The sequence below is a fragment of the Nyctereutes procyonoides genome, unplaced genomic scaffold, assembly GCF_905146905.1.
Source record: "Nyctereutes procyonoides isolate TBG_1078 unplaced genomic scaffold, NYPRO_anot_genome, whole genome shotgun sequence".
In the NCBI taxonomy this organism is placed as follows: domain Eukaryota; kingdom Metazoa; phylum Chordata; class Mammalia; order Carnivora; family Canidae; genus Nyctereutes; species Nyctereutes procyonoides.
This window is the reverse complement of record NW_026575125.1, coordinates 90,644,714-90,672,595: the sequence shown is the minus strand read 5'-3', so window position 1 is coordinate 90,672,595 and position 27,882 is coordinate 90,644,714. Positions and strand designations below refer to the sequence as shown.

Below are 27,882 nucleotides of genomic sequence, written 5' to 3'. Positions count from 1 at the left end.
AGAATTATCAGTAGCCACCACTCCAACAGCAAGTAGGGGTAAGTAAGGCCTGGTGCTAAGAGGCCTAGGAATTACTGTACCAGATTTTAGACAGAGATGCTGCCTTGATTTCCCTCAATACTCTAGGGGTTTTGGTTAGGACAAACTGTTCCCTGAGAACGAGTTTCCTTGAAGATAGTAAGTATGTCTTAGTCTTCCTCACCTTCAGGATTTAAACCTGCGCCCTGTTTTCCTTCTTTGGACCCCTTGCCCCCTCCCACTCTTCTTGCCTGGCTAATTCCCACTTACCCTCACAGATTTAAATTGAATTACTTTCTCTGGAAGCTATTATTTTCTCTGGAAGCTTTTTGTAACTCCCCACCTCCGCCTTTTCTCTACTCCACCCCACCTTCCTAGGCTGTGCAGGTGTCTCTCTGTGTTCCTACAGCAGCTTTTATCACTCTGTCCTCTAATTGTCTGCCTCACCCACTAGGCCAATTGAGAACTGTTTGAGGGCAAGGGTTGTCTTTGTATACTCAGTGAGTGGATTATAAGAGGTCCTCAGGCAAGGCTTGTTCAGTGTTTGTCAGGATTTGGCTAGGAGAGGGAGCTGGTTTCTACCTCTAGTGAAGATCAGCCGTTGATTGAGGGTCCAGCCAAAGAATGGACTAATTCGGATTCTCTAAAACCAAATTGCTGTCTCCCTGAATGTGCATTGCTTGCTGCTGGGTCCTGCCTGAACTGAATCCAAGCTTGGTCTCCTATTAGGCACTATGATTTGGCTCATCACAATAAAGGAGTAATTTTTTTTATTCCTTTTTTTTTTCCTCTTGGTGAGTGGGGCTCTAAAAGTCTTTTCCTAACGTATCTATTACTTGAGACAATTTTGTGGCATGTCTTCTGCTTAAACTGGAAATTATGAGAAATACCATATTTGGGTTTAGAGAAAAAGTGGGTTTGGTTTACGTCTGTGGGCTTCATGTCTTTGGCAAATCATTTTAACCTCCTTCCCTGAGCCTCTCATCTGTAAAATGGGGATGGCACCTGACCTATCTCATAGTGTGGTTTTGAGGATAAAATAGGATTGTGTGTGAAAGTGTTTTTGAAAAACTATAAAATCAACCACAAATGGAATTTTGTATTAGTTCTGTATTCCCTTATGACATCTAGCACCATGCCTTGCCCAGAGTAGTTGCTCAATACATTTTTGTTGAGTGACCGAATGAATTGGCAAGAAAAATAATGCTATTGGTGGGAATAAAGGACATTTAATGGAATCAGGAAAACAGATCACTGGGCAATAGAAACATCCATATGGTGACTAATTCAGAGTTGGGCATTTATGTATAGCCCCAAATCTACATTCCTGATGTCTGGTCTTTGTTTTGCTTATAAAAAATACTTAAATTTCTCTGAATAAGCTTTTGGCTGCTGAGATAAAGTTAACCAGATCTTAAATATGCAGTCATCACAAAGTAGGATTGGCCACAGGCAATACTGTGAAGTCAGCAAGAGGTACTCTCAGAACTCTTTCCTCCCTTGATGTAACTTTACCCCCTACCACACCCCCCATTGCAATGCCTAGTCCTAGTTCTGTTTACCTCCAGGCACTTAGGACTTTTGTATTATCCTTTGTTCCCAAGACGCATTCACCTTAAAGGGTCAGGAACTGAGTCTCCCTGGCTAATTTGCATTTGAAAAAAGGATTCCTAGAGAAGGAGACTATTTTTATCAAAAGAAATGAATAAATAATTGTGAAATTTCAGGCTTTAAAGAGTACAAGGGCTTATCAGCCTCATTCAAATCTTGATGGTACTTAGTTCACCTACAGCTGTGGTCTCAATCTTGAAGGTAAGTAGATTCACCCTGAGAGCTTCTTAGAAATAATGGTAATGGAGTCACTACTCACAGAGATTCCAATTCAGTTGGACTAGTTTGAAACCTGGGCAAAGGTGGTTTTTTTTCCCCCCTAAATCCCCAGGTAATTCTGTTGTTTATTTGGAGTTGGGAGCCACTGATTTAAACCTAAAACGGGCTTGCTTTTGAGAAAAAGAAAAGCTGAATGCCATTGGAAGATCAAATCTTAAAGCAGGGTGGGAGGGACGTTGAGAGTCATTGATAAAGTGAAGGGAAGGTTAAAAATAGGTCTAGCAACTCCACTATAAGCAAGTGCTTGGCAGCACCAAAGAAAGAAATCTGTGGATGATCCATTCCCTCAAACTAAACCCCCAGGGAAAATGGCCTGGCCCTAAATCTTAGTCCTTAAATCTGCTTTCCAGATGGTTCACAGGTATGACTGTAGGTGAAACCTCTGAGCTAAGGGGTTAAGTCCTCAAATATTTGATGTACCCAAGTCAGTAAGCCTTCAGTTGATGAGATAATTTTATGTAGAGGATAAATGATTTTATGTAAAATATGAGATCTGTGTTATTTATTTACATTGTACTGAGCACCAGGTTTAGCATTTGTTGTCAAGTTTCTTGCCTTAAACTCTAGGGTGGGCAGAGGGTGAATTCACACTGTATAGTTGGATCATCTTTGCTTATGCTTTGAACTCAGTCATCCCTAGCAGCCCCTTGCTGTTGATAGCATCACAAAGCCCTTACTATGATGTAATGTTGGCTACTTCACCACAGCTTGGCTTGCCTTCTCCATGTTTCCCTGCTTCAAAGATGGTCCTTCAGAAAGGCAGATAGGGAACATGAACTACCTTTTACCCACCAGTTGTGTTTTCTAGACACATTCCTAAACAATGCTTGCCACAGCAACATGTTTCGTATTCTTCTGAAGCAGAATCTCCTATTTTGAAGGAAAATCCCACCCGTGGATGACAAGTCTTCTGTGAGCCTGAGTGTCCACAGACAAGCCCCTGCTCTGAAATGTCTGAAGATGACTCAAAACCAAACGCCTTGGAGAATCCCCGTGATCAAAAAAGGGAAAAAGGTCATATTCTTTTTTAGAGACATAACTGCTGAAATAGGGGAATGGACATTAGAAAAACTAGTCCTGTCTTTGTGTTTCTTCCTTTATGCGTATATTTACCTGTATAAGTAGCTACAGATTTATTTGCTTGATTAAAAGAATACCAATAATAACTATACTTCATCTGGCAGCACTATAAAGTTTAATTAATGTTTCTAAGGTATGAGTTGAACTCACAAGATGAAAGACTCTATATATGGAATATGTATGTGTTAAGTGCCCAATCTGGTTTAGTCTGATAATGGCCATAATTGTATGGTGTCCTACACTGCATGTCTTGACTATTGTGGTTTCAGTGAGTTCAACCTTGAGAAATGTATTTTAATGTTGAAAATGTGTTTAACGTTGGTTGGCAAATGTTTGGATGTATATAATATATATGGTTATGTAATTAGCTCATTTATTTGATTCTTGATGTAAAAGAAAGATATTTTACAAAGATACATGGAAGGTTTTTCTTCTTTTTAAATTGGTCCAAGAAGACACAAAGTTCTGGCCCTCACACATCATATAGTAGTATCTAAGTTGGTTTGTGCCACAAAATCTAAATGTTAAATAAAAAGATCATTATTGGGTCACCTGGGTGGTTCAGTGGTTGACCATCTGCCTTTGGCTCAGGTCATAATCCTGGAGTCCTGGGATCAGGTCCCACATCAGGCTCCCGGTGTGTGTGTGTGGGGGGGGGGCTGCTTCTCCCTCTGCCTATGTCTCTGCCTCTCTCTGTCTCTCACGAATAAGTAAATAAAATATTAAAAAATAAAAATATCATTATTAAAATTAAATATCCATATTAAGATGTACTAAATATATGAGGATTGACCTGACACAAAATAAAATAAGGTTGTTACGATATCAAAAGGAAGATTACTATTAGTCACCAAGATAAAAAAGAAAAATATTTTTCCACAAAACTCTTTTAAGGATATTTCATGGAAAACTTAAATAGTAAGTTAGACTACTAGGTCATTCAAAGTGAACTAGTGCTCAAGAGCCAAGGATTATGCTTTTAGAGCTAACATGTAACTTGGAAGAGTGAAGGGCTTAGATAATCATGTCAGATTGGGAGCTATTATTATTAGAATGTAGTTGAATATTAGCAAGACTCAGCTATGCTTTATGTTAGTCTAAATGTTTATCTTTGAATAGCAAAAGCAGTTTTCTGCCTTTATGTCCATTCCCTTTCAGTTGTACTAATATTTATGATTTTTAAAATAGCTAGCACTTTCATATACCCTTTAAGAAATACAGTTACATGAATTAGAACAAGCCCCATTTTTTCAGTCTTGAAAAATCATTGGTTAAAATGCAAATACTTCTAGAAAAGGTATCAATTCGAGCCATTATCACCTGGCCCATCCACACACCCTTCTAAGGAATAGAACTACACAAAGTAGAAAAACCTTGTTCATTAAATCTGGAAAATTAGTCAATTAATCCTCTTCTGTAAAGACACAGCATTATTTTATTCTCATTCAAATGAGGATATTCAATTCAGTATTTACTCTGCATTTACAGTTACTCAGCATCCTGTGAAGTATGAGACACATAAAGGAAAGTTTTCTGTTTCAGCATACCTTCCTTGGCTTTAAGAGTTTACAGTCTCATTTTAGGCAGCAGGAACAAAATGGGACTTTCAAAACAGAGGAGTCCATCTTCCCCGCTTTTCATCCTCTTACAGTTCTCTGTGGCCCTAGGGCCTAAGTTCCATTAGAGCCTTGCTCTTAGCCAATTGTAATCAAATAGCACATTCACTTTTATTTTTCTTGTATAAAACTATGTGGTAGCCACAGCTGGAGTCTGGGTCCTCTGCACAGAGACTCTGGAGTGGGTCTTTACAAGATGGTCAGTGAATTCCTGATAGGGAGACTTGGTGAACACAGTCTCTTTCCAGAGATCAGGGGTGAGATAGCTGTAGGTCTTGGAGATCGTATCAAAAGTAGCCTTGGCAAAGTTCCCCAGGCTGGCAGTGCAGTCCCTGGCCAAGTGTAGCAGTTGTCAATACCAGCCATCATCAGTAACTTCTTGGGCACAGGGGCTGAGACAATGCCAGTGCCTCTGGGGGCAGGGATGAGACACACCAGCACAGAATCACAGTGACCAGTCACCTTGCATGGGACAGTGTCGGGCTTGGCGATCTTGCTCCCCCAGTAGCCTCGCTGCAGGGGGACAATGGAAAGCTTGGCCAGGATGATGGCCTCACGGATGGCAGTGGCTACCTCCTTAGAGCACTTGACGCCCAGACCGAAGTGTCCGTTGTAATCTCCGATGGCAACAAATGCCTTGAACCTGGTCCGCTGGCCAGCACAGGTCTGCTTTTGCACTGGCATGATTTTCAAAACCTCATCCTTGAGGGATGCCCCCCAAAGAAGTCAATGATCTCAGATTCCTTGATGGACAGAGAAAAGAGATAGATATCCTCCAGTGACTTGATCTTCCTGTCCTTGACTAGGCGGCCCAGCTTGGTGACGGGGATCCACTCCTAGTCCTCCGCCTTGCCTCCGCGAGCTCCGCGACCTCGGCCCGGCCCCGACAACGGCCGCGGCCGCGGCCCCGGATGCCGCTGGCGAAGCCTCTGCGGAAGCCGCCGCGGCCTCCCATTCCGAGCCTTCCCGGCCTTCAGGGCCTCCCGGGCCTCCCGCAGCACCGGCGTCATCCACCATTTGGTGGTCTCTCGGAGAAGGTGGATTTGCTCAAAGTGGATTTGCTATTTAACCAAAGACTTTTGAAGATCTAAAATTTAAAAAATAAATACATAAACAAAAAGTGGGCTTGTATAAGCGGCTACAAAATGGATCTATTCTTAGAGTTCTGATTTGTCTATCTCAAACTATTCAATACAAACTGCTTTTACACTACCCATGTTACTCCCCTGCTTTTAAAAGCCCAGATTGCTCCCTCCTCTCCTTGCTGTCTACCCTAGGCTGCAAGGTAGACCAGATCTTTGGCTTTGTGCACCAGAGGAGGGAAGGAGAAATTCTCCTTCTACCCTTCAAGGTCTTCCTGCTGGATTAAGAATTAAATTTACATGAGACAGATTAATAGGAGAAAAAAACCCAGAGTTTTATTATGTAGGCACAGAGGCCCAATTATGAAATTGAGACCTCAAGAAATGAACAAGACAGGCAGTTTTTATACATCTTAGACAATGAAACAATAAATTTGTGAGGCATTGACAGGATAAAGAAAACAAGTATTTGGGAGCTTTAATTAGGGAATTCGAAGCAGAATTTAAGTTGAGGTAGATTAGAAAAATATTTCTGCATCTTTCTTGGCTTTAAAGTCTCTATCTCTGGTAATAAGGATGTCTTTTTATATCTTAGTACAGGGAGGATATTTTTCTTATAGGAGATTTGTTTCCTGCTTTCAGAGGGACAGCAGTGGGTCTGCATGTCCTTTCACCAGTTGCTTCCCAAGTAGCTTCAATTCAAAATAATCAGTATGCCATTGTGTTACATTTTGGGCAGCCTGCCTTTGGCGCCCTACCCAGACACTTTTGAGCCTCATTTTCTTTCTTTTTTTAAAAAAATATTTAATTTACTTATTCATGAGAGCCACAGAGAGGCAGAGACACAGGCAGAGGGAGAAGCAGGCTCCATGCACAGACCCATGTGGAACTCGATTCCAGGACTGCAGGATCATGCCCTGAGCTGAAGGCCGATGCTCAACTGCTGAGCCACCCAGGCCCTCCAGAGTCTCATTTTCCTTACTTCCAACCAGACATCTTACTAACTTCACTGTACTTTCCATAGTTCCATAAACAGGCCAGGACTTTTCACAACTGCCTGCTAAGCCCATTTCCACTGCCCAGAATGCCTTTCGCCTTCTCCCCTCTTGTCTTTTTGGCAGTTCCCACTTTGGGACCCAGCATAAACAATTCCTCTGTGAAACTGTTCCAAAATTCCTCCTAATCTCTTGGTTCACCTGTTTCCAGAGCACTTTATACATTTGTTATAGAACTGTTATGGAAATTCATTTTGAAAATGTCTTCCTCGGGGAATCCCTGGGTGGCTTAGCGGTTTGGCGCCTGCCTTTGGCCCAGGGCGAGATCCTGGAGTCTCAGGATCGGTCCGTGTAGGGCTCCCGGCATGGAGCCTGCTTCTCCCTTTGCCTGTGTCTCTGCCTCTCTCTCTTTCTGTGTGTCTCTCATGAATAAATAAATAAATAAATAAATAAATAAATAAATAAATAAATAAATACATCTTAAAAAAAAAAAGAAAATGTCTTCCTCTACTGGATTCTCAATGGCATGGCCCTGGTATAGTGTGTGGGATAAAGTCTTTCAGTACATACTTACTGAATGTTTCTGCAGTTAGAACGATAAACAGGTTGGCAGATCTTGTTTTATTTGACATTGTGCTGCCCCCCATGCCCTCAGGTTAAATAAAAACTTCTGGCAGGAAATTTACAAGGTTTATTGTTGCTAACTTAACCAAATTTAGAGGTTTGTTCTTACAAGTAATCCATTTTGAAATTTGGACTTGTGGAATACATTGTTAGAAACCATTGATTTTTGTCAGCATCATTCTCCTAAAATGTGTTCTTCAAAACAGTGTATGAGCTGAGATTTGGTAAAAGTAGCTATGTTTAGTCTGTAAATTACTGGATTGACAACGGAGGAGATCAGGGTTGGGCTTGGTCCTGGGAACTGTGTTGTGTGTGGGGGGTGTGTGTGTGTTAGTTACCTTCCTGTTTCTTGGGCCTTATAATGCACCCTCAACTCTGGCCAGCCATCTTAGAAAATGCTCCTGTTAGGAAGGTAAAAAGATTTGTAGCTACATTACTCAGAAAGGTACCAAAATTCAGGCCCTATTCTTATTGGGTCAGGGGCGTCCTTGACATAAGATAAACAATGTATAGGTCAATCGAAGCAAAAACTCATTTTCTAAGATCTTTTTCTTTTCCTTTCCTATTTTAACATCATGACATTCCTGCTTGGCAGCAGGCATAATGCTATGATTATGTTTTCCTCCATTTCGGGTTACTCCCCTTGCCTTGCAACCCCTCCTTATTCCTTTATCTCTTTCAAAGTTTCCATTCTCCGCTCCCTAACTTTTTATTCCCTCCCTTCTTCTCTTCCTCCTCCTCCTTTTTCCCAGCTAGCTCACCCCGCCCCTCACCGTCACCACCTTCCCTCCCCTTCAGGCTCCTTCCCGCTGCTTCTCCCGCCACCTTCCCCCCACCCCGCCCGCCTCGCGTTCAGAAAGCTCCAATCAGGAACTCGGGAGGTGTCTCAAAAGCCCGCCCCCTCCTCCCTTTCCACTTCTCTTCCCCCCCTTTTCTCCCTCCCCCATCCCCCCCCACTCAAGTCCTGCGGACCTGGGGGCTTCGGGATCTGGGCGCTATGAAAAGTGTCTGCCCAGTCACTTCCGGTAAGGGCGCTGCAGCGCGAAGCTCCCCGCGGGACCGTTAAGGAGGGGGTGGCAGTTACTGGCGGGCCAGGGAAGACGAGTGCTGCCAGGGAGAGGGAGAGGGAGCAGGGGGGGGGCAGCGAGAGCGAGAGAAGGAGCACGACCGTCTGGGGCGCCTTAGCCGCCGCTTTCCCGCCGCCTCCCTCCCAGCCAGCTCCCCCGCCCCCCGGGCGCCTGCAGTGCTTCTCTCCACCCCCCACTCCGGGGGACAGACACCGCCCCTCCCTCGCCGCCGCGTGACCGGAAGTGGCGCCATCTTTAGCCTCTTGTGCTATTGACAATAACAAGCCCTGGTTCTCTCCCCCTCCCCCTTCCCCTCCCCCCAACCACGGCATCTCCCCTCCCAGAGAGAGGGAGAAAAGGAGGAGGAGCTGCAGCCTCACAGACTCACTGAGTCGCTCCTGCAGAAAGGGGGGAGAGAGACCGAAAAGCAGGGGAGGGGGACGGCACGGCCGTTTACCTGTCTGCCTCCTCATTCGCTCTCCCCCCTCGTTCTGCTCACTCCTGGTGTCAGCCTATCCGCCTTCCCAAACCCTCCCATTCCCCCGGTGTAGCCCCCCCCTTCACTTTCCTTCTCGTCCTCTGTGTTTCTCCTCTCTTTCTTCCCTTCCCCCCTCTAGCATTGCCACCTTCTCTCCTACACGCACGCAGGCATATAAACGTAGGTTTTTGATGCTCCTCTGCCTGTTGACCCCGCTATTTTCATGTTTCCAACAGGTTTTTCTTCCCCCAATCCCTCAGCTGCTGCTGCTGCTCAGGAGGTCAGATCTGCCACTGATGGTAATACCAGCACCACTCCGCCCACCTCTGCCAAGAAGAGAAAGTTAAACAGCAGCAGCAGTAGCAGCAGTAACAGTAGTAACGAGAGAGAAGACTTTGATTCCACCTCTTCCTCCTCATCCACTCCTCCTTTACAACCCAGGGATTCGGCATCCCCTTCAACCTCGTCCTTCTGCCTGGGGGTTTCAGTGGCTACTTCCAGCCACGTACCGATACAGAAGAAGCTGCGTTTTGAAGACACCCTGGAGTTTGTAGGGTTTGATGCGAAGATGGCTGAGGAATCCTCCTCCTCTTCCTCCTCATCTTCACCAACTGCTGCAACATCTCAGCAGCAGCAACTTAAAAATAAGAGTATATTAATCTCTTCTGTGGCTTCGGTGCATCACGCAAACGGCCTAGCCAAATCTTCTACCACCACTTCTAGCTTTGCTAACAGCAAGCCTGGCTCTGCTAAGAAGTTAGTGATCAAGAACTTTAAAGGTAACCAAGGCCAAAATCCATAATCACCGACTAAGGATTTGACACTTGAGCGGTCACGTGCTCTATTTATGTTAATATATTAAACAGTATAGAGGTGGCCTAGTGTTTTATGCATAATCAATGAGGTGGAGGGAGGTCCTTTTTTGGGTGGAGGGTTCATTTTCCGGGGGTGGTTAGTATTCTTGTGCTGAAGCATACACCGGAGTGTTTCTGTGCAGTATTTGATGTCTGGCTCAGTTTAATCTGTTACTCAGTGTAACATTGCCAGTCGGTATGATTGATCTGGATTATACAGGTGAGAAATTTATATTCTAAAGAGGTTTATTTGTTTCAGGTGCATAGTGAGCTTTGGCACTGCTGGGATTTTTATTTTTATGCTTCAGTAGGCCACATTCTCTAGTCCCTAGAAATGCAGGTAGCATTGGTGATCTTTTCATGCTCAAAGATGATTTATAGTTAGATTTATAATGTTGGATACTATATTCTTGAAACTCCTTGTGGAAGCAGTTTTGGAGAAAAATATTTATGATCTCTGCATATCTTTCCAAAGATAGGATTTGGAAGTGAAAAATACTGTATACACAGAAGTAGTAACTCTGTGTACCACTAGTCTAAAGATAGGAACAATTACTACATCTATTTTTTTTTTTCACTAAAATGGGCTTTAAAGTACTGACCTGCAGCTTTTAGGAAAATTTGTTCATTTCATGTTTGAGATATGTGATTAAGAGTATTATGAATGCATTGATGCATATAAAAATCAATAATTTTAAAAAACATAATTGAACTGAATTACTTTTTTCTGTTGACTGTGTTTCTGTTTTTCTGACTTAGTTTTTCGACTTTCTTAACTGGCAGGTAATAGATGCTAAGATGTTTATTAAATAGAAAAGTAAATGAATGAACTGAAGTAATATTTACCAGATAAGTGTCTTGTGGCTAAATATCAGTATTGACAAAATTAGATTCTCAGTGCTTGTGTTTTCAACATTAGTGTGGAAATCAGAAATATGCTCTATTTTGTCTAGAGCAGAGGGTTATAGTGTTTATTTTTAACCTTCTCTTTTTTTTCCTATCACTCCTCTCCCATCCCCAGGTTCTTAAGAGTCTTATAATCTTTCTGATTTAATAGTAGACCTTTCTGAAGTAAATGTGAATTGTAATTGACTAATATGTTCACTGTTCCAAAGTATATCAATTTAATAGTCAAGGATTTTTAAAGAGAGGAGCTGTGATCCTAATTTCATTTGCATACTGGTTTCTGAGATTTTGTTTGGGTTTTTTCTTTCCCTCTTAAACTAAAAACATATCCTTAAGGCATTAGGATATTTTAGTTTAAAAAATACTCATTGCTGGTCAATGAAGTTTAAAGCTTGGCTTAAGGTAGTCCTGTCCATTCTGAAAATGCTACATAGGTTCTGGAGTCATTTGGATGTTTTAATTTTTTTAAATTTTACTCTGCTCATGGATGTAGTTTAAATTAAAATCTATGTGAAGATGTTTCTCTTCATTTGAAGATGGTGCATAAATGTGAGGATCAAACAGAGCTGGGTTAGAATCCCAGTTTTGCCACTGATTAGCTTTAATGACCTTGGGCAAGCCTTACTAAATGAGTATTCTAGCCTCAGTTTTCTAGGTTGCAAGATAGAGATAAATAATACCTTCCTTAGAGCATTGTTAGGGAGATTAAGATGTTTGTAAGGTACTGTGTGCACAGTAGATATTCAGTATTTTAAATCTTAGGTGCAAAATTCATGTTGACTGACTTAGGATTTACATGTGATGGAATAAGATCAGGACTGTTAGTTTTTATCTGTGTTTTTGAATTTTGATTTTTTAAAGCAATATAGTCCATTGAAAAAAAAAACCTCTCACCTTTAATTCTAATAGGTGAGTCAAAATGACTTAAACAGTATTCTGGCATTTCAAATTTTATTCTTTATGCTAAGGCTAAAAAGCAGTAATTACTTTAATATTTGGATGTAGTGATTATAAAAATCACAATTTACCCTTGAAAAGCAGTAATACTATTACTGTACTAATTTACCCTTGAAAAGCAGTAATACTATTACTGTACTTTAATGGATCCTTCCATTACTATATCCTACATATTCTGATATCAACCTTGTTTGTACATATCACCTAGATAAGCCAAAATTACCAGAGAACTACACAGATGAAACATGGCAGAAGCTGAAAGAAGCGGTGGAAGCTATCCAGAATAGTACTTCGATTAAGTACAATTTAGAAGAACTCTACCAGGTATGTATTAATGTGGATAACCAGATTTGACAAGCATAAATTGAAGTGGTATGTATATGGATTTTACTTTGAAATGACTCCTTATGTAGACTTTTGGTTTCCGTCTAATGAAAATGTTTTGATTTATGTACTCTGCTTTATAATCAGACCACATATTCGGACATACTCTAACATTCTGACATAAACTATGAGTATAGTCATACTGGTATATATTGGGTTTACCTTGGACCCTTCTGACTGGGATTTACAGTGAGGAATACCTTGGTATTATCAAGGGTTTACCTATAATGGAATCATACAGCCTGGATCCCAAAGGTGATTTCTGATGACAAGTCATTCTGTTATGGTACTTATCCCTAAGTGGTGTTACCTATAGGAAAGGCCTCAAGAAATGTAGATATTCTCTATATGCTTTATCCTCCCTCATTCATATTAGTAGCCTTTTGCCATTTCTTTTTCCTTTAAAAAATACTTTATTCATGAGAGATACACAGAGAGAGGCAGAGACACAGGCAGAGGGAGAAACAGGCTCCTCTCAGGGAGCCCAATGTGGGACTCCTGGGACCGGGATCATGCCCTGAGCCAAAGGCAGACACTCAGCCGCTGAGCCACCCAGGTGTCCCTGCAATTTCTTCTTCTTCTTCTTTATGTTTGTTTTATTTTCTGGGCTACAAGATTGTCTTTACCAAAAAATCAGCAGATTGTAGTCCAGTGACTTGATCTGAGGTTCAGGTTTGTTTCTTTTGCTTTATAAATGGGTTTATGCTTGAAATGTTCAGTTTAAATATACCATTAAGGGCAATTGCTGATTTAGACTTCTTACTACCATGATTTTGCCCTACTGTATTTTTTTAAAGATATTATTTATTTATTAGAGTGCACATGCACAAGCTGAGGGGGCGCAGGGAGAGAGAGAAGTAGACTCTCCGCTGAGTGGGAGCACGACATGGGGGCTCAATCCCAGGACCCTGAGATCTTGACCTGAACCGAAGGCAGTCACTTAACCAACTGAGCCATCCAGGGGCCCCTGCCCTACCGTATTTTTGACGCAACCACTTCAAGAAGTTACTTTCCATTATAGCGTAAACAGTTTCATGTAAAAAAAATACTTCAGAGTCCAATAGCTTGTGTATTTTTTAGAGAGCAAGTGCGTGCACTAATGAGCAGTGGGGGGAGCAGAGGGAGAGAGAATCTCAAGCGGTCTCTGCGCTGAGCATGGAACCTGACTCTGGGTCCTGAGATTTCAGAACCCAAGATCATGACCTGAGCCAAAAACTCAGGATGTTTTAACCAACTGTGCCACCGAGGTGCCCTGCTTGTTCTTTTCATATTGATAAGTACCTTGTAAGATATTAAGTGGTTGATTTATCAGAATTTGTAATTTTTATCTATTCATTTTAGTTGCAGAGATATTATGGTAATGGTTAAACCCTGTATTAGGAATCTGAAGACAGATTTGGGATCTTGTTTTGGTGGCTATTACCCTTGAGATCTTGAGCAAGAAACTAGACCTCCTTCAACTTCAGTTTCTTCCTTTGTAAAATAGGGGAAAGAATACTTGTCCTATCTACCTCAACAGGGTTGCTTCTAGAGTCAAGATGTGAAAAACACTTTGAAACGCTATATTCTAGAAATGTAAGATGATGTAGTAAAGCTCTTGCATAAGTCACAGTGTGGTTTTTTTTTTTTACTTGTAATAAGTCAATTAAGATCACCAGTTTCTGTTGCTGTGAAAATCTCAACGAGTCAGTGCATGCAAAACACTCAGAACATGCCCAACACATAGTAATAATGTTACACAATATAATCATTATAACACTGTGTCAAGTAGTAGTACAAAGCTATTAAGGATAAGCCCACCTTATTTGACTATGTTGGTATGTTGCATATGAGGCTTCTGAGTTGTACAGTAATAAAAGTAGAATTATGGAATTAGAGTTGGAAAGGCAGAAGCTATCCAGACTCAATTTCCTCATCAATAGAGGAATAATAACTACTCTACTTCACAAAGGGTTTCATATAGTGCAGGTGGCCCTCTACAAATCAGGTTTATCTTTTATATCTTTTCAGTATACTGAGATGGCCAATTTTCAAGTCCAGTGCACATTCACTACTATGTTGCTTCAATAATACACCACAGCACTTCAAATGCTTCTATAGTGTAGTGTAAGAGACAAATAAATAGTTTTACTTTAGGGAAAAAACTGTCACCAAATAAATTTTTTCATATATGTGTGTGTATGTATATATATGGTGATTATTTGGACACATTTTATATTTATAGCATATTGGCTGTGATTGTTAATGAACCCTATTTACTTTACCTTGAATATTTTTATAGACTTTTGGGGTTCAAAAATATTTTCCTGATAAATTAATTCTGTTAAATTTCCTTTGTTTCAAGAGCTCATAGCTTGTATTTTTGTGTTTTTCGTTTTATCTGCTTCAGAATTATCACCTGCTATTGTTCAGTTGTATTTCTTTAGCCTAAAAACAGTGTTATAACTGTTTACTCTCTATATTTTTTATAGTACTTTACTATTTTTGCTGAAGTAAATTCAAAAGTATTTGTTTCTAGCTCTTTTGTCATTTTTGACCCTAATTTTATAAATGTTCCCTTTGGATTATTCTCAGTTTATTTTGAGATTTTCAAGTTCAAAAAAGGATAAAAAGATAAAGAGAGTAAAATTGTTTTGTACCATCTGGATTTCAGGTGCTTGTTTAATTTTGACTGAAATGTAAATTAAAAGTACTCTTCCTTTTTTTAATGTTTTATTTTTTTAAGATTTTATTTATTTGCACAGAGAGCATGTGTACAAGCATGGGGAGCAGCAGGCAGAGGGAGAAGGGAGAAGCAGGCTCCCTGCTCAGCAGGGAACCCAATGTTGGGACTCCATCCCTGGACCCTGAGATCACCTGGGATCATGACCTGAGCCGAAGACAGACACTTAACTGACTGAGCCACTCAGGCGCCCCTAAAAAGTATCCTAAAGAGGGGGTAAGGGGAGAAATGGCAAAAAAAAAAAGTATTCTCATAAAATTGAGACGATAGAAGTATGTAGTATACCAAGCAAAAGTTCACCAAATCCCTCACTCCCCCATTGTAGCCTCTATCTCTGAAGTAAATGCTTATTTCACATGTATCTGTGCAGAACTTTTGTCCGTGCTTGTAAAACCGTTAAGTTTTAAATCTTAAGCATGGAAGTCCCTAGTGTGGATTGCATGTACTGCCTCCCTAAAATTTTAATTTCTAGAAGAGAACATGTAGTTTTGAGTGCATTTGCAAGAAACAAATGTCTTTTAAAAGTGATTTAAATGAGAATAGTACTTGAGCTTAAAAATTATCTTTCCTGGACAACCGTGAAATCCTGTTAAGTGTGAGGCAGTGGTTAATGTTGTTTGGGTTTTGGGAGATTTTTTTTGCTTGTTTTTGATTTACTACAGATAGTATGGTTAAGTGCACTGATCTTTGAGTTCATCAGCTTGCTTAGATTAGAGATCTGCCACTCATAATAACTTTGGGCAAGTTACTTATCTAAGCTTTGTTTTCCCCATTAGTAAAATGGGAAGACTAATGTTACCTATATGGCAGGGCTGTTTAGCTGTAAAATACTGCAAAAAACTACTTATTACAATGTCTGCTATTTATTGGTGTCCCCAGTGATGTTGATTATAATAAGAGTCTTTTAAAAAGATATTTTTATTTTAAGATTATACTTTATTATACAGCTCTAAAGCCACACATGTTTTAAAATTCTAAATCCACATTGGGCCAGAACAGCTGGCTGATAAATAGATTACATTCCAAATATGTGTCAGTAGACACCATTAGCCAAATTGAAAAAAATAATAGAAAAAGAGAGGCACTCTCTAGGAACAGTGTCCTTTACATCTCAAGAATATGTCTTGTTTTTTACATGTGGTATCTTATAGTAGTTGGAATTTTTGGTATTTTAAATAAAGGGATTATTTTCCTCATGTTCTCAGCCTTTGTATAAGTAGCTGTGGAGTGTTTTTATTTTTTATTTATTTTTATTTATTTTTAAAGATTTTATTTATTTATTAATGAGAAACACAGAGAGAGAGGCAGAGACACAGGCAGAGGGAGAAGCAGGCTCCATGCAGGGAGCCCAATGTGGGACTCGATCCGTGACTCACACCCTGGGCCAGAGGCAGGCACTCAACCGCTGAGCCACCCAGGCGTCCCTGTGGAGTGTTTTTTAAATCAGCTACATTTTTTTTTTTTTGGAACTGCCTGGTTGTTTACATATGAAAGTATAACATTTTATTCTTTTTTTAAAAAAGATTTTATTTATTCATGAGAGACACAGAGGCAGAGATACAGGCAGAGGGAGAAGCAGGCTCCCCGCAAGGAGCCTGATGTGGGACTCGATCCCGGATCCCGGGATCACACCCTGAGCTGAAGGCAGACACTCAACCACTGAGCCACTCAGGCGTCCCAACATTTATTCTTAATATAAATGTCTAGCTGTTTTCTTTGAAGACAAGCCTAATCCATACTTCAATTCTGCTGGAAATAATTTTATTTATTATTAATAATGGGAACTCTGGTTAGCTTTTTGTGAAGTAAATCTTAAATAATGAACTTTTCTAGTAACGCTTCGTTTATCAAGTAGATGACCGTAAGACTGAAAGCAAATAGTGTGTCCTTCTCAGTATAGGTTATTACCCATTGTAAAATCTGGTGGTTTAAGTAGTCAGAAGTTATAGAAGAGTAGTTAGATTCTTAGCAGAGATGACCAGCTTTTGTATTCTATATTGATGAGTAACTAATTGCATTCTATGTAAGGTTATTTAATTGTTGTCACTCTTGATGTTTTTAAGTTTAATCTGTCACATATATTGCTTCTTTCTTTATTGAGTTAGTACACAATATTATCCCTGCAATTTAAAAAGTATGCAACTACAAATTCTTAATCCTTGGTAATTTTAGTCTTATTTAAACCTTTTTTCCTAGATGTAAAAAGAAAATTTAGGTTTCATGTCTGGTTTCCTTTCTGCAAGTTCTTAGTTTTTGGTATATTTCAAGTATCTTATTTCAGCCACTTTTACTAAATGTAAAAAGGTAATTTAGATTTTATTGCTGTATCAGTTCTTGAAAACTGTGCTTTCCTTTTTCTTTAAACATAGGGTTTGAGGGGATCCCTAGGTGGCGCAGCGGTTTGGCGCCTGCCTTTGGCCCAGGGCGCGACCCTGGAGACCCAGGATTGAATCCCACATAGGGCTCCTGGTGCATGGAGCCTGCTTCTCCCTCTGCCTATGTCTCTGCTTCTCTCTCTTTCTCTCTCTGTGACTATCATAAATAAATAAAAATTAACCCCCCCCCCAAAAAAAAAACACATAGGGTTTGAAAAATAAGACCCAACCCATTAGGCCAGTGACCAGAGTTCAGCACCCTAATGGGAGTTTAATACCTTTCTGGGTGTCTGTTGTTAAATCAGAAAAGTTTCTAGATTTCCTCCTATACTATGTTTAATTATGTTTGCAGTCATTGTATTTTTTTATTTTTATTTTAATCCTCTTCATTTTTTATTCTAGGCTTATTGCTCACCCTTATTTCCGTTCACTTGTTCCAGATGAAATCTTTTGTGCCTTTGCTGTTTCTTAAATCCTTTATTCCCCAAAGCATCAGATTTCAGGAACTATAGTTTTAGATTTCATTTGCTACACGTTTACATTTCTTTGGAGTGAGTGGTTTTGTTTGTATCGGACAAACATGCTTTTTTTCTCTTTTTTCGGACAAACATGTTTTTTGATGTGACGTGTGGATTTTGGAGGGTAGGGGCTAGGATTTAGAGGAATAAAGGTTAGAATCTTGCTAGAATGTTTTTTTTTAAATGTTTCTATTTTATATTTGACTGCCTTCAAAAATGATTTAAGACAGCATATTTACCAGTAATGATTGGGAGCTTGAGTAAAAAGAGTTTTATTTAAGAGACTTATAAAACTGTGTAGAGTATGATACAAATAGTTGCATGTGAAGTGAAATATAAAATAATTAATACTTAATGCATTTCTGGTAGTGCATTTCTAAGAGGTGGAATAAAATAGAGCTTATCCTGGGGGCACCTGGGTGGCTCAGTGGTTGAGCATTTGCCTTAGGCTCAGGGTGTGATCCCGGGTCCTGGGATATAGTCCCACATCGAGCTCCCCACGGAGAGCCTGCTTCTCCCTCTGCCTATGTCTCTGCCTCTTTCTCTGTGTCTTTCATGAATAAATAAATAAAATCTTTTAAAAAATAGAGCTTATTCCAAACTTTAAGTAGTGATTTAACACTTCCCTATTCATGTTTCTATCCCAGCATCTATACAGAGTACTTATTTAGTAAACAGTCCTTGTTGAATCAGTTACTGCTTCCTATGTGCAAAGCTGGACAGATGCCATGGGCATATAGAGATCACTTAGGCCTTGCCCCTAAGGTGCTTAGATTCTAGTTAGGTTCATGAAATTAGTAGTTTGTGACCAACACAATTTTTTAAGAGATAAAATAGAAAATAATTGGAGAATATCACACATAGTAATAAGTATAGTTTCTTGAAGATTCTGTTTCAATTACATAAATCTATGTATAATGGCTTGTGACATGAAGTGCATTTTTTACTGTGCCTTGTCAAAAAACTTTGGAAGCCCCTGTTTTAGGCATATATGACTGCTCCAAACAAACCTTGCTTTAAAAAGTAAGGAAAGCAGAGTGTTTAGATCAAGGTGTGTGTGGAAGATTATAAACAGGCATCAGACTAAAATGGTAAGATTGAGCCTTGAATGCCATGCTGAAAGGTGGGGAAGGTAGAAAGGGTTTATTGGATGAGGTGAATATTTTTTTGAGTACTTAATATATTCATCCTATTAAAAGCCCAAAAAGTATTACAGAGCATGTAGTGAAAGTTTTACTTCCCCTCTACCCTCCTTTGCACTCAGCTAGTTCCTCTATCCACAAACATTATTAGTTTGGGGAGTATCTTTTCCAGCAGTGTTTTATTTATTTAATTAATTTTTTAAAGAGGTCGAGTCCTGTGTAAGGCAGGAGGGAGACCCTGGACTTTTTAATAAGATCTTATTTATTCATGAGAGAGGCAGAGACATAGGGAAAGGGAGAAGCAGACTCCCCACGCAAAGCCTAATGGGGGACTTGATCCCAGGACCACGACCTGAGCCAGAGTCGGACGCTCATCCACTGAGCCACCCAGGTGTCTGGGCCAGCCAGGTACCACCAGGCCTGCTGTTTCCTGGTGAGGTGCAGTCCTTTGTATTTTTTAATACCTATTACGGGATTTCTCCATAGCAGTACTTAAGGAGCTTGATGAAAGGTTGTCAAGGAAGGGAAATTACTAGATCTGGTCTATATATGTTAAGACTCATAAAGGCTAACTAGAGAAACAGTGTTCTGTTTCAATTTGACTTTCAAGACTCCCATTCCTGCTTTTCTTGCTTAAATTACTCTCCAACTGAACATGGGAGAGATTGTATGCATATAAAGCCCAGCTTACTTCTCTATTTCTCATTATTCCCACTAGCTCTTCATCCATTTTCCTCTAGTCTTTGGGATTCCACCTTTTTGCCTCTGTTCAGGAAGCCTTTCCTGACTTGCTCCTGTCCTAAAGAGCCTGGCTTAGGGCCTTTGCCTCTTTGCTTATTGTCATCATAGCACCTAATGCAGTGTTTTGTAATTCTATGTTTTCTGGCCAGTTTTCTACTTACACTATAAGCCCCTTCTATGTACAAGACACAATGCTAGTTTTAAGTATGTTTTTTTTTCAAATATTTGGCATATTGCCTGATTCAAAGCCCCCAAAGCATTAAAAGAGTTATGTGGATACATGAGCACATGGTCTCTTTTTTCATTAAAGAGAATTGGGGGATGGGATATGCACAAATATAGAATTTTTTAAAAAAAGATATATAGCATTGACTGATAAATTAGTGTGTTATGATTGGTGGATAGTGCCCGGTTGAAACAGTTAAGGAAAGCTTATTGGAAGAGGTGGGACCGGGATCCCTGGGTGGCGCAGCGGTTTGGCGCCTGCCTTTGGCCCAGGGCGCGATCCTGGAGACCCGGGATTGAATCCCACGTCGGGCTCCCGGTGCATGGAGCCTGCTTCTCCCTCTGCCTGTGTCTCTGCCTCTCTCTCTCTCTCTCTCTGTGTGACTATAATAAATAAATAAAAATAAAAAAAAATAAAAATAAAAGTGAAACTCCTGAGCTCTCCTTTAAAAAAAAAAAAAAAAGGAAGAGGTGGGACCTACCTGAGTAGTAAGGGAATATGGTATTTTGTGCTAGAAGATAAATAAAGAGAAACACAGCAGAATGGAATGGGAGATACAGGACTTGGAGAAGTACTGGAAGTGGGAAATGTGGATAAGATAAAGTACAAAGACAGAATCTAAGCAGGGAAATGAGAAGTGCTGAGAAAATGAGTCATTCAAGAGGAACATGAGATACAATGAAAAGAATACTAAAGAAGGAAGGGGGAGAGTCCATAGAGATCCAATGTGAACAGAAGGGCTCATGAAACAAGCATAAATACACCCTTTAGGGCCTAACCCAAGGCCCCATGGAAAGTGGCCAAGGGAGACTCAGCTTTCTTATTCCTCTTAGCTATTGGATCTAATTGGCCTGCTGTTTCCTGGTGAGGTGCAGTGACTTTCCTGCAATGATATAAGTGGTTTTCTTTGAGCTTTCTTTTCATTTGCTAATTTATTTACTGGACTTGCATGCTGGGAATGTGACTTCCAAGTACATATTTATAAAATTCCACTCCAACCTATGGAACTTGGATGCTCCCTTAGAGTCAATTTTAATGGATTTTCTGCCTTTTCTTGTGGTGAGGAAGGAATCCTGGTGTTATACTTAAGTAATTACTAGTTGGAATTGTAGATTATATCAGAGTTCATCCAAAGAGTTTTACCATGCCTGTTGTTTTAAATTTGAAAGTCTTTGATACACATAACTGGAAACTCATTGAAATCTAAAGTCTGTCCTTTCGGGATCTGAGTATAAAAGAAGACCAATTCAACTATTAGAATGAAGTAAAAATAGTTATTTCTGTTGTAATTAATGTTTGCTTAATTGTACAAATTTTAAAACCTCGATTTAAATATTCATAAACTGAAATATTGGAGAAAAATAAGAAAAATACTTGGTGTCTGCGCCATACTCATTATATAATACTGCTAGCAATAATCCATTGTTCTATTCAGGAAAACCAAAGAAAGTATAAATAAGTTCTAATTCAATGGTGAATCCATCTGATAAACAATTGTGAAACTTTTTAAAACTCAAAATGAGATTCTACTTATAAAAATAATTAACATTTTCAAGAACCAGACAACATTTACATGTAGTCGTTGTTGTAAATTGGATGTCTCCACAGGGTAGAACTTGGCTTGATTCCTTCCATCCTTTTTTTTAAGATTTTGTTTATTTATTTATTTATTCATAGAGACAGAGAGAATGAGAGGCAGAGACACAGGCAGAGGGAGAAGCAGGCTCCATGCAGAGAGCCTGACGTGGGACTTGATCCAGGGTCTCCAGGATCACGCCCTGAGCTGCAGGCGGCGCTAAACCGCTGCGCCACTGGGGCTGCCCGATTCCCTCCATCCTTAACCTGAACAGCCCACTAATATAATAGTGGGGTGGGTTTTTTTTTTTTTTTGGTACATCTATTATGAAAAAGTTCACTTGCATTCATATTTTGTTATTTTAGTTTGTGTTTTAAATGGATAAATAACCCTTTTTAATAAAAGTATTAAAATAAGAATTTGATGTAAATAATCAGTGACTATTTTCTCTTTAAGCAAGTATATGTTTAATCTTGCAGGCTGTAGAAAATCTCTGTTCTTACAAGATTTCTGCAAACTTGTACAAACAGCTGAGACAGATTTGTGAAGATCACATCAAAGCACAAATTCATCAGTTCAGAGAATATCCTTTTAAAAACTCAAAATACTGTATTTTTATCTGTTGCCTCCTTCCCTATCCCTCACCATTTAACCCAACTTGAAATGGAATGCCTGTGTTTTGTAGATTTGTTATATTGTTCCTTACCTTTCTGGAGAAAGAAGAAAGGAGTTTTTGACTTTTCAACCTTAATTAGGTTCCATATCTACATTGTGGTGTTAGTGAATATAACATATCCTTATGTCTTTACCCTTTTTGTCCTAACAAATTTCCATTTAGGGAAAAGTCATCTTCTAAGGGAAATCATAAACAGCATAATGCTCATTTATGTGTAAGACTTGTTCTAAAAAGTATTTAGTCGAACCTAAAATTTTTTACAGTTTAAGAGATAGCATTTTGTTCTATAGTTAAGTGCTGTTTAATTAGTGTGTAATACTCCATATTTAAGACAAATAAGCTCTTACATTGCTTGTATTACTTGTATTGAGCACTTAAAAATATCCTTGACATACTTCATGGATTCATTGGATAGTGTTCTTTTTCTAAAGAAGATTGATAAATGCTGGCAAAATCATTGCAGACAAATGGTAAGCTGGAAAAAAGTATTGCATTTATTTATTGTAGTTAAATAAGTTTCTTCAAATACATGAATATTAGTTTTAAAAGCTTTGCAGTGTGGGGGAATTGCCTTGATGTCTGCTCTTGTTCTGAATTGAAAACTAATTGTGGTTAAGTTTTCTATTTTTAAACTGTGAGTTACAGGGAAACCACCATTTTAGAATGACTTGTACCTTAGGATCATTTTTATTTTTGTCACACTTAACCAACAAGTACCTCGTTTAGAAAAAAAGGTACATTTTTGTGTGTTGGTTTTGATGGATGTCCCGCCCACCTACTTGATTGCCCTGTGAAGGTGCCTGATGGTCCTGCATTTTAGTTTATTCAGAATTCAGCCTTATCCTTTCTCCCTAATCTGCTATTAATTTTATATCTTATATTCTGTAAAGTAAAAACCTTAAAATCCTTCTATCCAAAGCCATACATGTACAATGTAGGGCAGCTTCACCCTGAATGAGCACTGCTACTGAGGAAGAATTGTATGTGTGTCCCCTTAATTCCCTGTTTTTATTTTCAGTTACTTTTCAAGTTGCAGAGAAGTCACAGAACCATTTTAAGTATCCCTTTTCTAAAAACGACAGCAAGGATTAAGAAAATAGAATAGTTTAATAAAAATGGTATGGGCACATTCTCAGGCAGATTTCTTTATCGGTATGTAGTAGTCTAGTATATTTAAAAGCGAATCCTGTGATTTTATTATTTTATCAGGAGCAAATATATCAGCTTAACAAAATGTAAAAATTGATTTCTTTTTCATTGACAGATCATGATCAGGAGCATTTTTTTATTTCTGGATAGAACTTACGTTCTTCAGAATTCAATGCTACCCTCCATTTGGTAAGGATGCCAGAAAATAATTATGAAAATATTTGTTACAAATCATAGTCAAATCTTAATTACACTAATGGAAAGAGAGTAATTGATACTGTGAATATTCTCCTAAAAACTCAAATTTGGCTTCTAGACCTGTATATATAACAGATTTACCTTCTTAATTATGTTTTGCCTATTCTAATATTGGAGATAACTAACATTCCTGAGCACGTAATAACTTAATGAAGAAGTTTTTTTGTTAGCCAAGGGGGTTAAAGTCTACTCTGAATTGTCTATGAGTGTGCATTATTTTTTTGCTTATCAAGAGTTTGCTATTATCTGTTAACATGGCTGTGGAAAATTCCACATATACACAAAAATAGAATAGTATAATGAGCTCTTTCCCCACCTTATGCCTAGCATCTACCTACAGTAATTATCAGAGAGTTTACTGATTTTTGAGAACTGAAGCCAGATGACAAATGACCAATTAAGCCTTCGTTACCAGAACAGTGAAAACCATTTTATATCTTTGAACTAATTTTGTCTCTTCATTTGACCAAGGAAGAAATTCACCAAAGGAAATAATACAAGAAAACTTAGTTATGGAGGAAGACAGGAATTTAGCTTCAGTTCTCATTAAAGACTAAATGAGTTTCCTGTATGCTTTAATTATAATAATGTTATATAAAATTAAATGTGTGGATTTTATCTTTTTACAATTGCTGCTTCAAATCTGGAGCCCTAATTAACATGTGGTGAGAAGTTAAGCAGGCCTCTTTAGAAGTGGTATTGTTGTCAATTAATTTTAATTATACATATTTTTGTTTTAGGGACATGGGACTGGAGTTATTTAGGGCTCATATTATAAGTGATCAGAAAGTCCAGAATAAGACAATTGATGGCATTCTTCTCTTGATTGAGAGGGAGAGAAATGGTGAAGCAATTGATAGAAGTTTACTCCGAAGCCTTTTAAGCATGCTCTCTGATTTGCAAGTAAGTTTAACTTCACTTACAAGCTGATTACTATTCCTAGTTTGATGTTTAAAAACCAAATTCATAGTGCAGTTCATGTAGAGGACATTTAATATTTTTTGAGTAAATGAACTTTTTTATTTTGATCCCTCCTCCCAGATTTATCAGGATTCTTTTGAACAACGATTTTTGGAAGAAACTAACCGGCTCTATGCAGCTGAAGGCCAAAAATTAATGCAGGAAAGAGAGGTATTGAAAAATCATGATTAATACATCCATTGTGTCTCACAGTAGACCTTACTTTATAAAACATAAGCTTTCCTTTGCACTTAACTTCCCAACATTGTGATACTTTTCTCTCACTTAGGTACTCCTTTCTTTTCTCTCTTAAAGGCCAGAATTCTGGATCATAAACTCCCTATAATTTTACATATCATTCAACCTTGTCACAGTTGACAGGGCTGCTCCCGGGATCTTTTGGACTTGACATTTTCTGAAAGATTCATGGGGAGGAAAACAATAATATAAAAAAACTATCTTTGTAGGTTCCTGAATATCTTCATCATGTTAACAAACGTCTTGAAGAAGAAGCAGACAGACTTATTACTTACTTAGATCAGACCACCCAGTAAGTATTATATGCTCAGCCTAATATACTTTAACCATTGTTGTTGAATCACTTAAGGCACTTTCAGCATCCTCAAACCTGTTAGTACCTATTTGCAGGTGTGAGTTGAGATTTTTTAACAATTGTTTTCTTAATGTGAACTTCATTTTCCTTAGTTAGATTTAATCAAGGATTGTATGTGTTTAGGATGTAATTTAAAAATAGCATTAGAGGGGCACCTAGCCGGTTTAGTTGGTAGAGCATGTGACTCTTGATCTCAGGGTCGTGAGTTCAAGCTCCATACTGGGTGTAGAGCTTGCTTTTTTTAAAAATGAAAAAAAATAGTACTAGAAACTGATGTGATCTTTGAAATCTTAAGGCTGATTAAAATTCAGTAGATGTTTGGAAGAGAAACTGTTTCTGTGCTTTCCTAAATATTATCAACCAAGGAGTTCCTATAAGTAGCATAGATAACTACCTACCTAATTAAAGCAGAGAAACTTTGAAAAAGCCAGCCACAGCAAGACCATAGAAATACTTATTTAGTGATGTAAATCAAATTCTGAAGTAATGCACTTTTCCTTCTTACGGTGTAAGTAGAGTAACTCTGAGCACCAATACATTTAAACATAGGATAGGAATATTGGAATTAACTTGAAACAAGCTATTTGAGGGATGCTTGGGTGGCTCAGTTGGTTAGGCATCCAACTCTTGATTTTGGCTCAGGTTATGCAAGATTTTAGAGTTGTGAGATGGAACCCCAAGTTGGCCTCAGGCACTGGGTATGGAGCCTGCTAGGGATTCTTTCTCTCCCTCTGACTCCTCCATCTTTTTATTTTTTTTTTAAGATTTAATTATCCATTTTATAAAGAGAGAACTGAGGGGAGAGGGAGAGAGCAAATTGCAAGCAGATTCCCTGCTGAATGTGGAGCATGATGCAGGGTTTGATCCTATGAGCCCAAGATCATGACCTGAGCTGAAATCAAGAGTCAGATACCTAACCAACTGAGCCACCCAGGTGCCCTGTTGCTCTCTGTAAAAAAAAAAAAGAAAAAGCAGCAGAAGCAAGATATTTGACCCCCCCCCTTAGAGGCTTTAAATTTTCAGTAGAGTTTAGGCACCTGGATGGCTCAGTCGGCTAAGCATCTGCCTTTGGCTCAGGTTATGAGCCCAGGGTCCTGGGATTGAGTCCCACATCCGGGCTTCTTGCTCATCAGGGAGCCTGCTTTTCCCTCTCCCTCTGCCTGCTGCTCCCCCTGCTTGTGCTCTCTCTGTTAAAAAAATAAATAAAATCGTAAAAAATTTTTTCAACAAAATCAAATGTCAGTAATTCTAAACTTTTTTTCCTTGTAGGAAGTCATTAATTGCTACTGTAGAAAAACAACTTCTAGGTGAACACTTAACAGCAATTCTTCAGAAAGGTAATTGACCAATTTATAAATAAAGAGATCACTTTTAAAATTGTAGCTGCAAACAAGTGAAAAAATAATTCTTAAGGATTGCCCTTTTAAGAAGCTTGATACTAAATAAAATAAATAAATAAATAAAAATTAAAAAAAGAAGCTTGATACTTTGTGGCTGCTTCTCTGAGAATGGACCCAACCCTTTTTTCCCTATTCATCATGGTAAACTTTGAGGAGATACTCATTGACTTAACTTAAAATACAGTAACTGAGAATGAGAGGAGTCCACTAGTACCAGTAAAAAAAAATAAAAATAAAAACAAAACAGTGGGAATGTGGGAATTCTTGACTTAATATGTAAGACTACGATAGAAAAAAGAATTTTTCTTTACACTAAAGTGTATTCATTCATAGCATATAAAACCAAGCACTTTCCCCTAATCCCAAGTGATCTAATGGGTAAGCCCTGAATTTTACTTTGACAGTGCCAGAAATAGTCAAAAGTTTTACCTTTCTCCAACCATCTTTTCTTTTGTATAAAATGGATATATTAGAACTTTAACACAGTTACACTATTATTTCATTTTGAAAATCAAATACTTGAGACTCTTAATTCAGACTTGGCCTATTAATGCATGGTTTTTGAAATACCATAGACCATATCCAATACTCTGAAATACAGTTATGTATACTAATTAGTGTCAAATGTAATATGGCTACTTGCATATATGAGTGAGTTATTTGTAATGTGTATTAAGTAAATCAGTTTTTATAAATTGGTTTATATATCTGATCTGCCATGCTAAATGGCACAAACCATTACACAGTTGTTTTTGTATTTATATAAGCTTAAAGCTCCCTATATTTAGTTTTCATTTGGAAAGGTGATTTATCTATTTGGATTTAATAGAAAACAAATCTTTATATTAAATTTTATAGACTAGTAATAGTTTATAGCGGTATCACAATAATAATTTAACTTAATTTTCATTAAAATGTCTGACGTTTTTGTTCACGATTTTTAATGCCTCAATGTTTGAAAATTCAGGTTTAAATAACCTCCTTGATGAAAACCGAATTCAAGATTTATCTCTCCTGTATCAGCTCTTCAGTAGAGTTCGAGGTGGAGTTCAGGTTCTATTGCAACAGTGGATTGAGTATATTAAGGTATTGACAATTAACCTGTGGGGTTCTTTTTCTTGTGTCTTATAAATCTATACACTCAGTACATATCAACAAGCATTTCTTACATGTTAGATCCAGGTTTTTTTAAGTAATGAGAGTTTTGAGGGCAGTCAAACTAAGAATGATAGCTATGTAACAGATCAGCAGTAAAAGTTATTTCATTGAGGTGATTTCTATGTGGGGGGGACGTTTTTTGGGTCCCAAATCTCCTTCCTTTCTTCAGTTTTACACTGAAGCCAGATGGCCATTTAAAAAGAAAAAAATCAGGGATCCCTGGATGGCTCAGCGGTTTAGTGCCTGCCTTCGGCCCAGGGTGTGATCCTGGAGTCCCGGGATCGAGTCCCACATCAGGCTTCCTGCATGGAGCCTGCTTCTCCCTCTCCCTGCGTCTCTGCCTCTCTCTCTCTGTGTGTGTCTCTCATGAACAAATAAATAAAATCTTTAAAAAAAATAAAAAGAAAGTTTCAAACC

General features: G+C 38.7%; 1 protein-coding gene and 1 pseudogene across 2 annotated transcripts in view; one reads left to right on the top strand and one right to left on the bottom strand.

The window, feature by feature from the left end:
• Positions 1 to 4,451: 4,451 nt before the first annotated feature.
• Positions 4,452 to 7,692, bottom strand: LOC129518271 (40S ribosomal protein S2-like; annotated as a pseudogene).
• A 536-nt stretch (positions 7,693 to 8,228) lies between these two features.
• The window catches only part of CUL4B (cullin 4B), a 36,650-nt gene continuing 16,996 nt past the window's right edge, over positions 8,229 to 27,882 (top strand). Inside the window, exons 1-11 of one of the 2 annotated variants that reach the window (XM_055338357.1) lie at positions 8,229 to 8,330; positions 9,087 to 9,629; positions 11,776 to 11,891; positions 21,731 to 21,834; positions 22,328 to 22,397; positions 23,192 to 23,265; positions 24,075 to 24,237; positions 24,376 to 24,465; positions 24,762 to 24,844; positions 26,177 to 26,244; positions 27,275 to 27,393. In XM_055338357.1, coding sequence (XP_055194332.1) covers positions 8,303 to 8,330; positions 9,087 to 9,629; positions 11,776 to 11,891; positions 21,731 to 21,834; positions 22,328 to 22,397; positions 23,192 to 23,265; positions 24,075 to 24,237; positions 24,376 to 24,465; positions 24,762 to 24,844; positions 26,177 to 26,244; positions 27,275 to 27,393 — 1,458 coding nt within the window. In that variant the 5' untranslated portion in view covers positions 8,229 to 8,302. Of the gene's footprint in view, positions 8,331 to 9,086; positions 9,630 to 9,850; positions 9,925 to 11,775; positions 11,892 to 21,730; positions 21,835 to 22,327; positions 22,398 to 23,191; positions 23,266 to 24,074; positions 24,238 to 24,375; positions 24,466 to 24,761; positions 24,845 to 26,176; positions 26,245 to 27,274; positions 27,394 to 27,882 lie in introns of those variants that run through there. The other variant, XM_055338358.1, reaches the window with a different exon arrangement.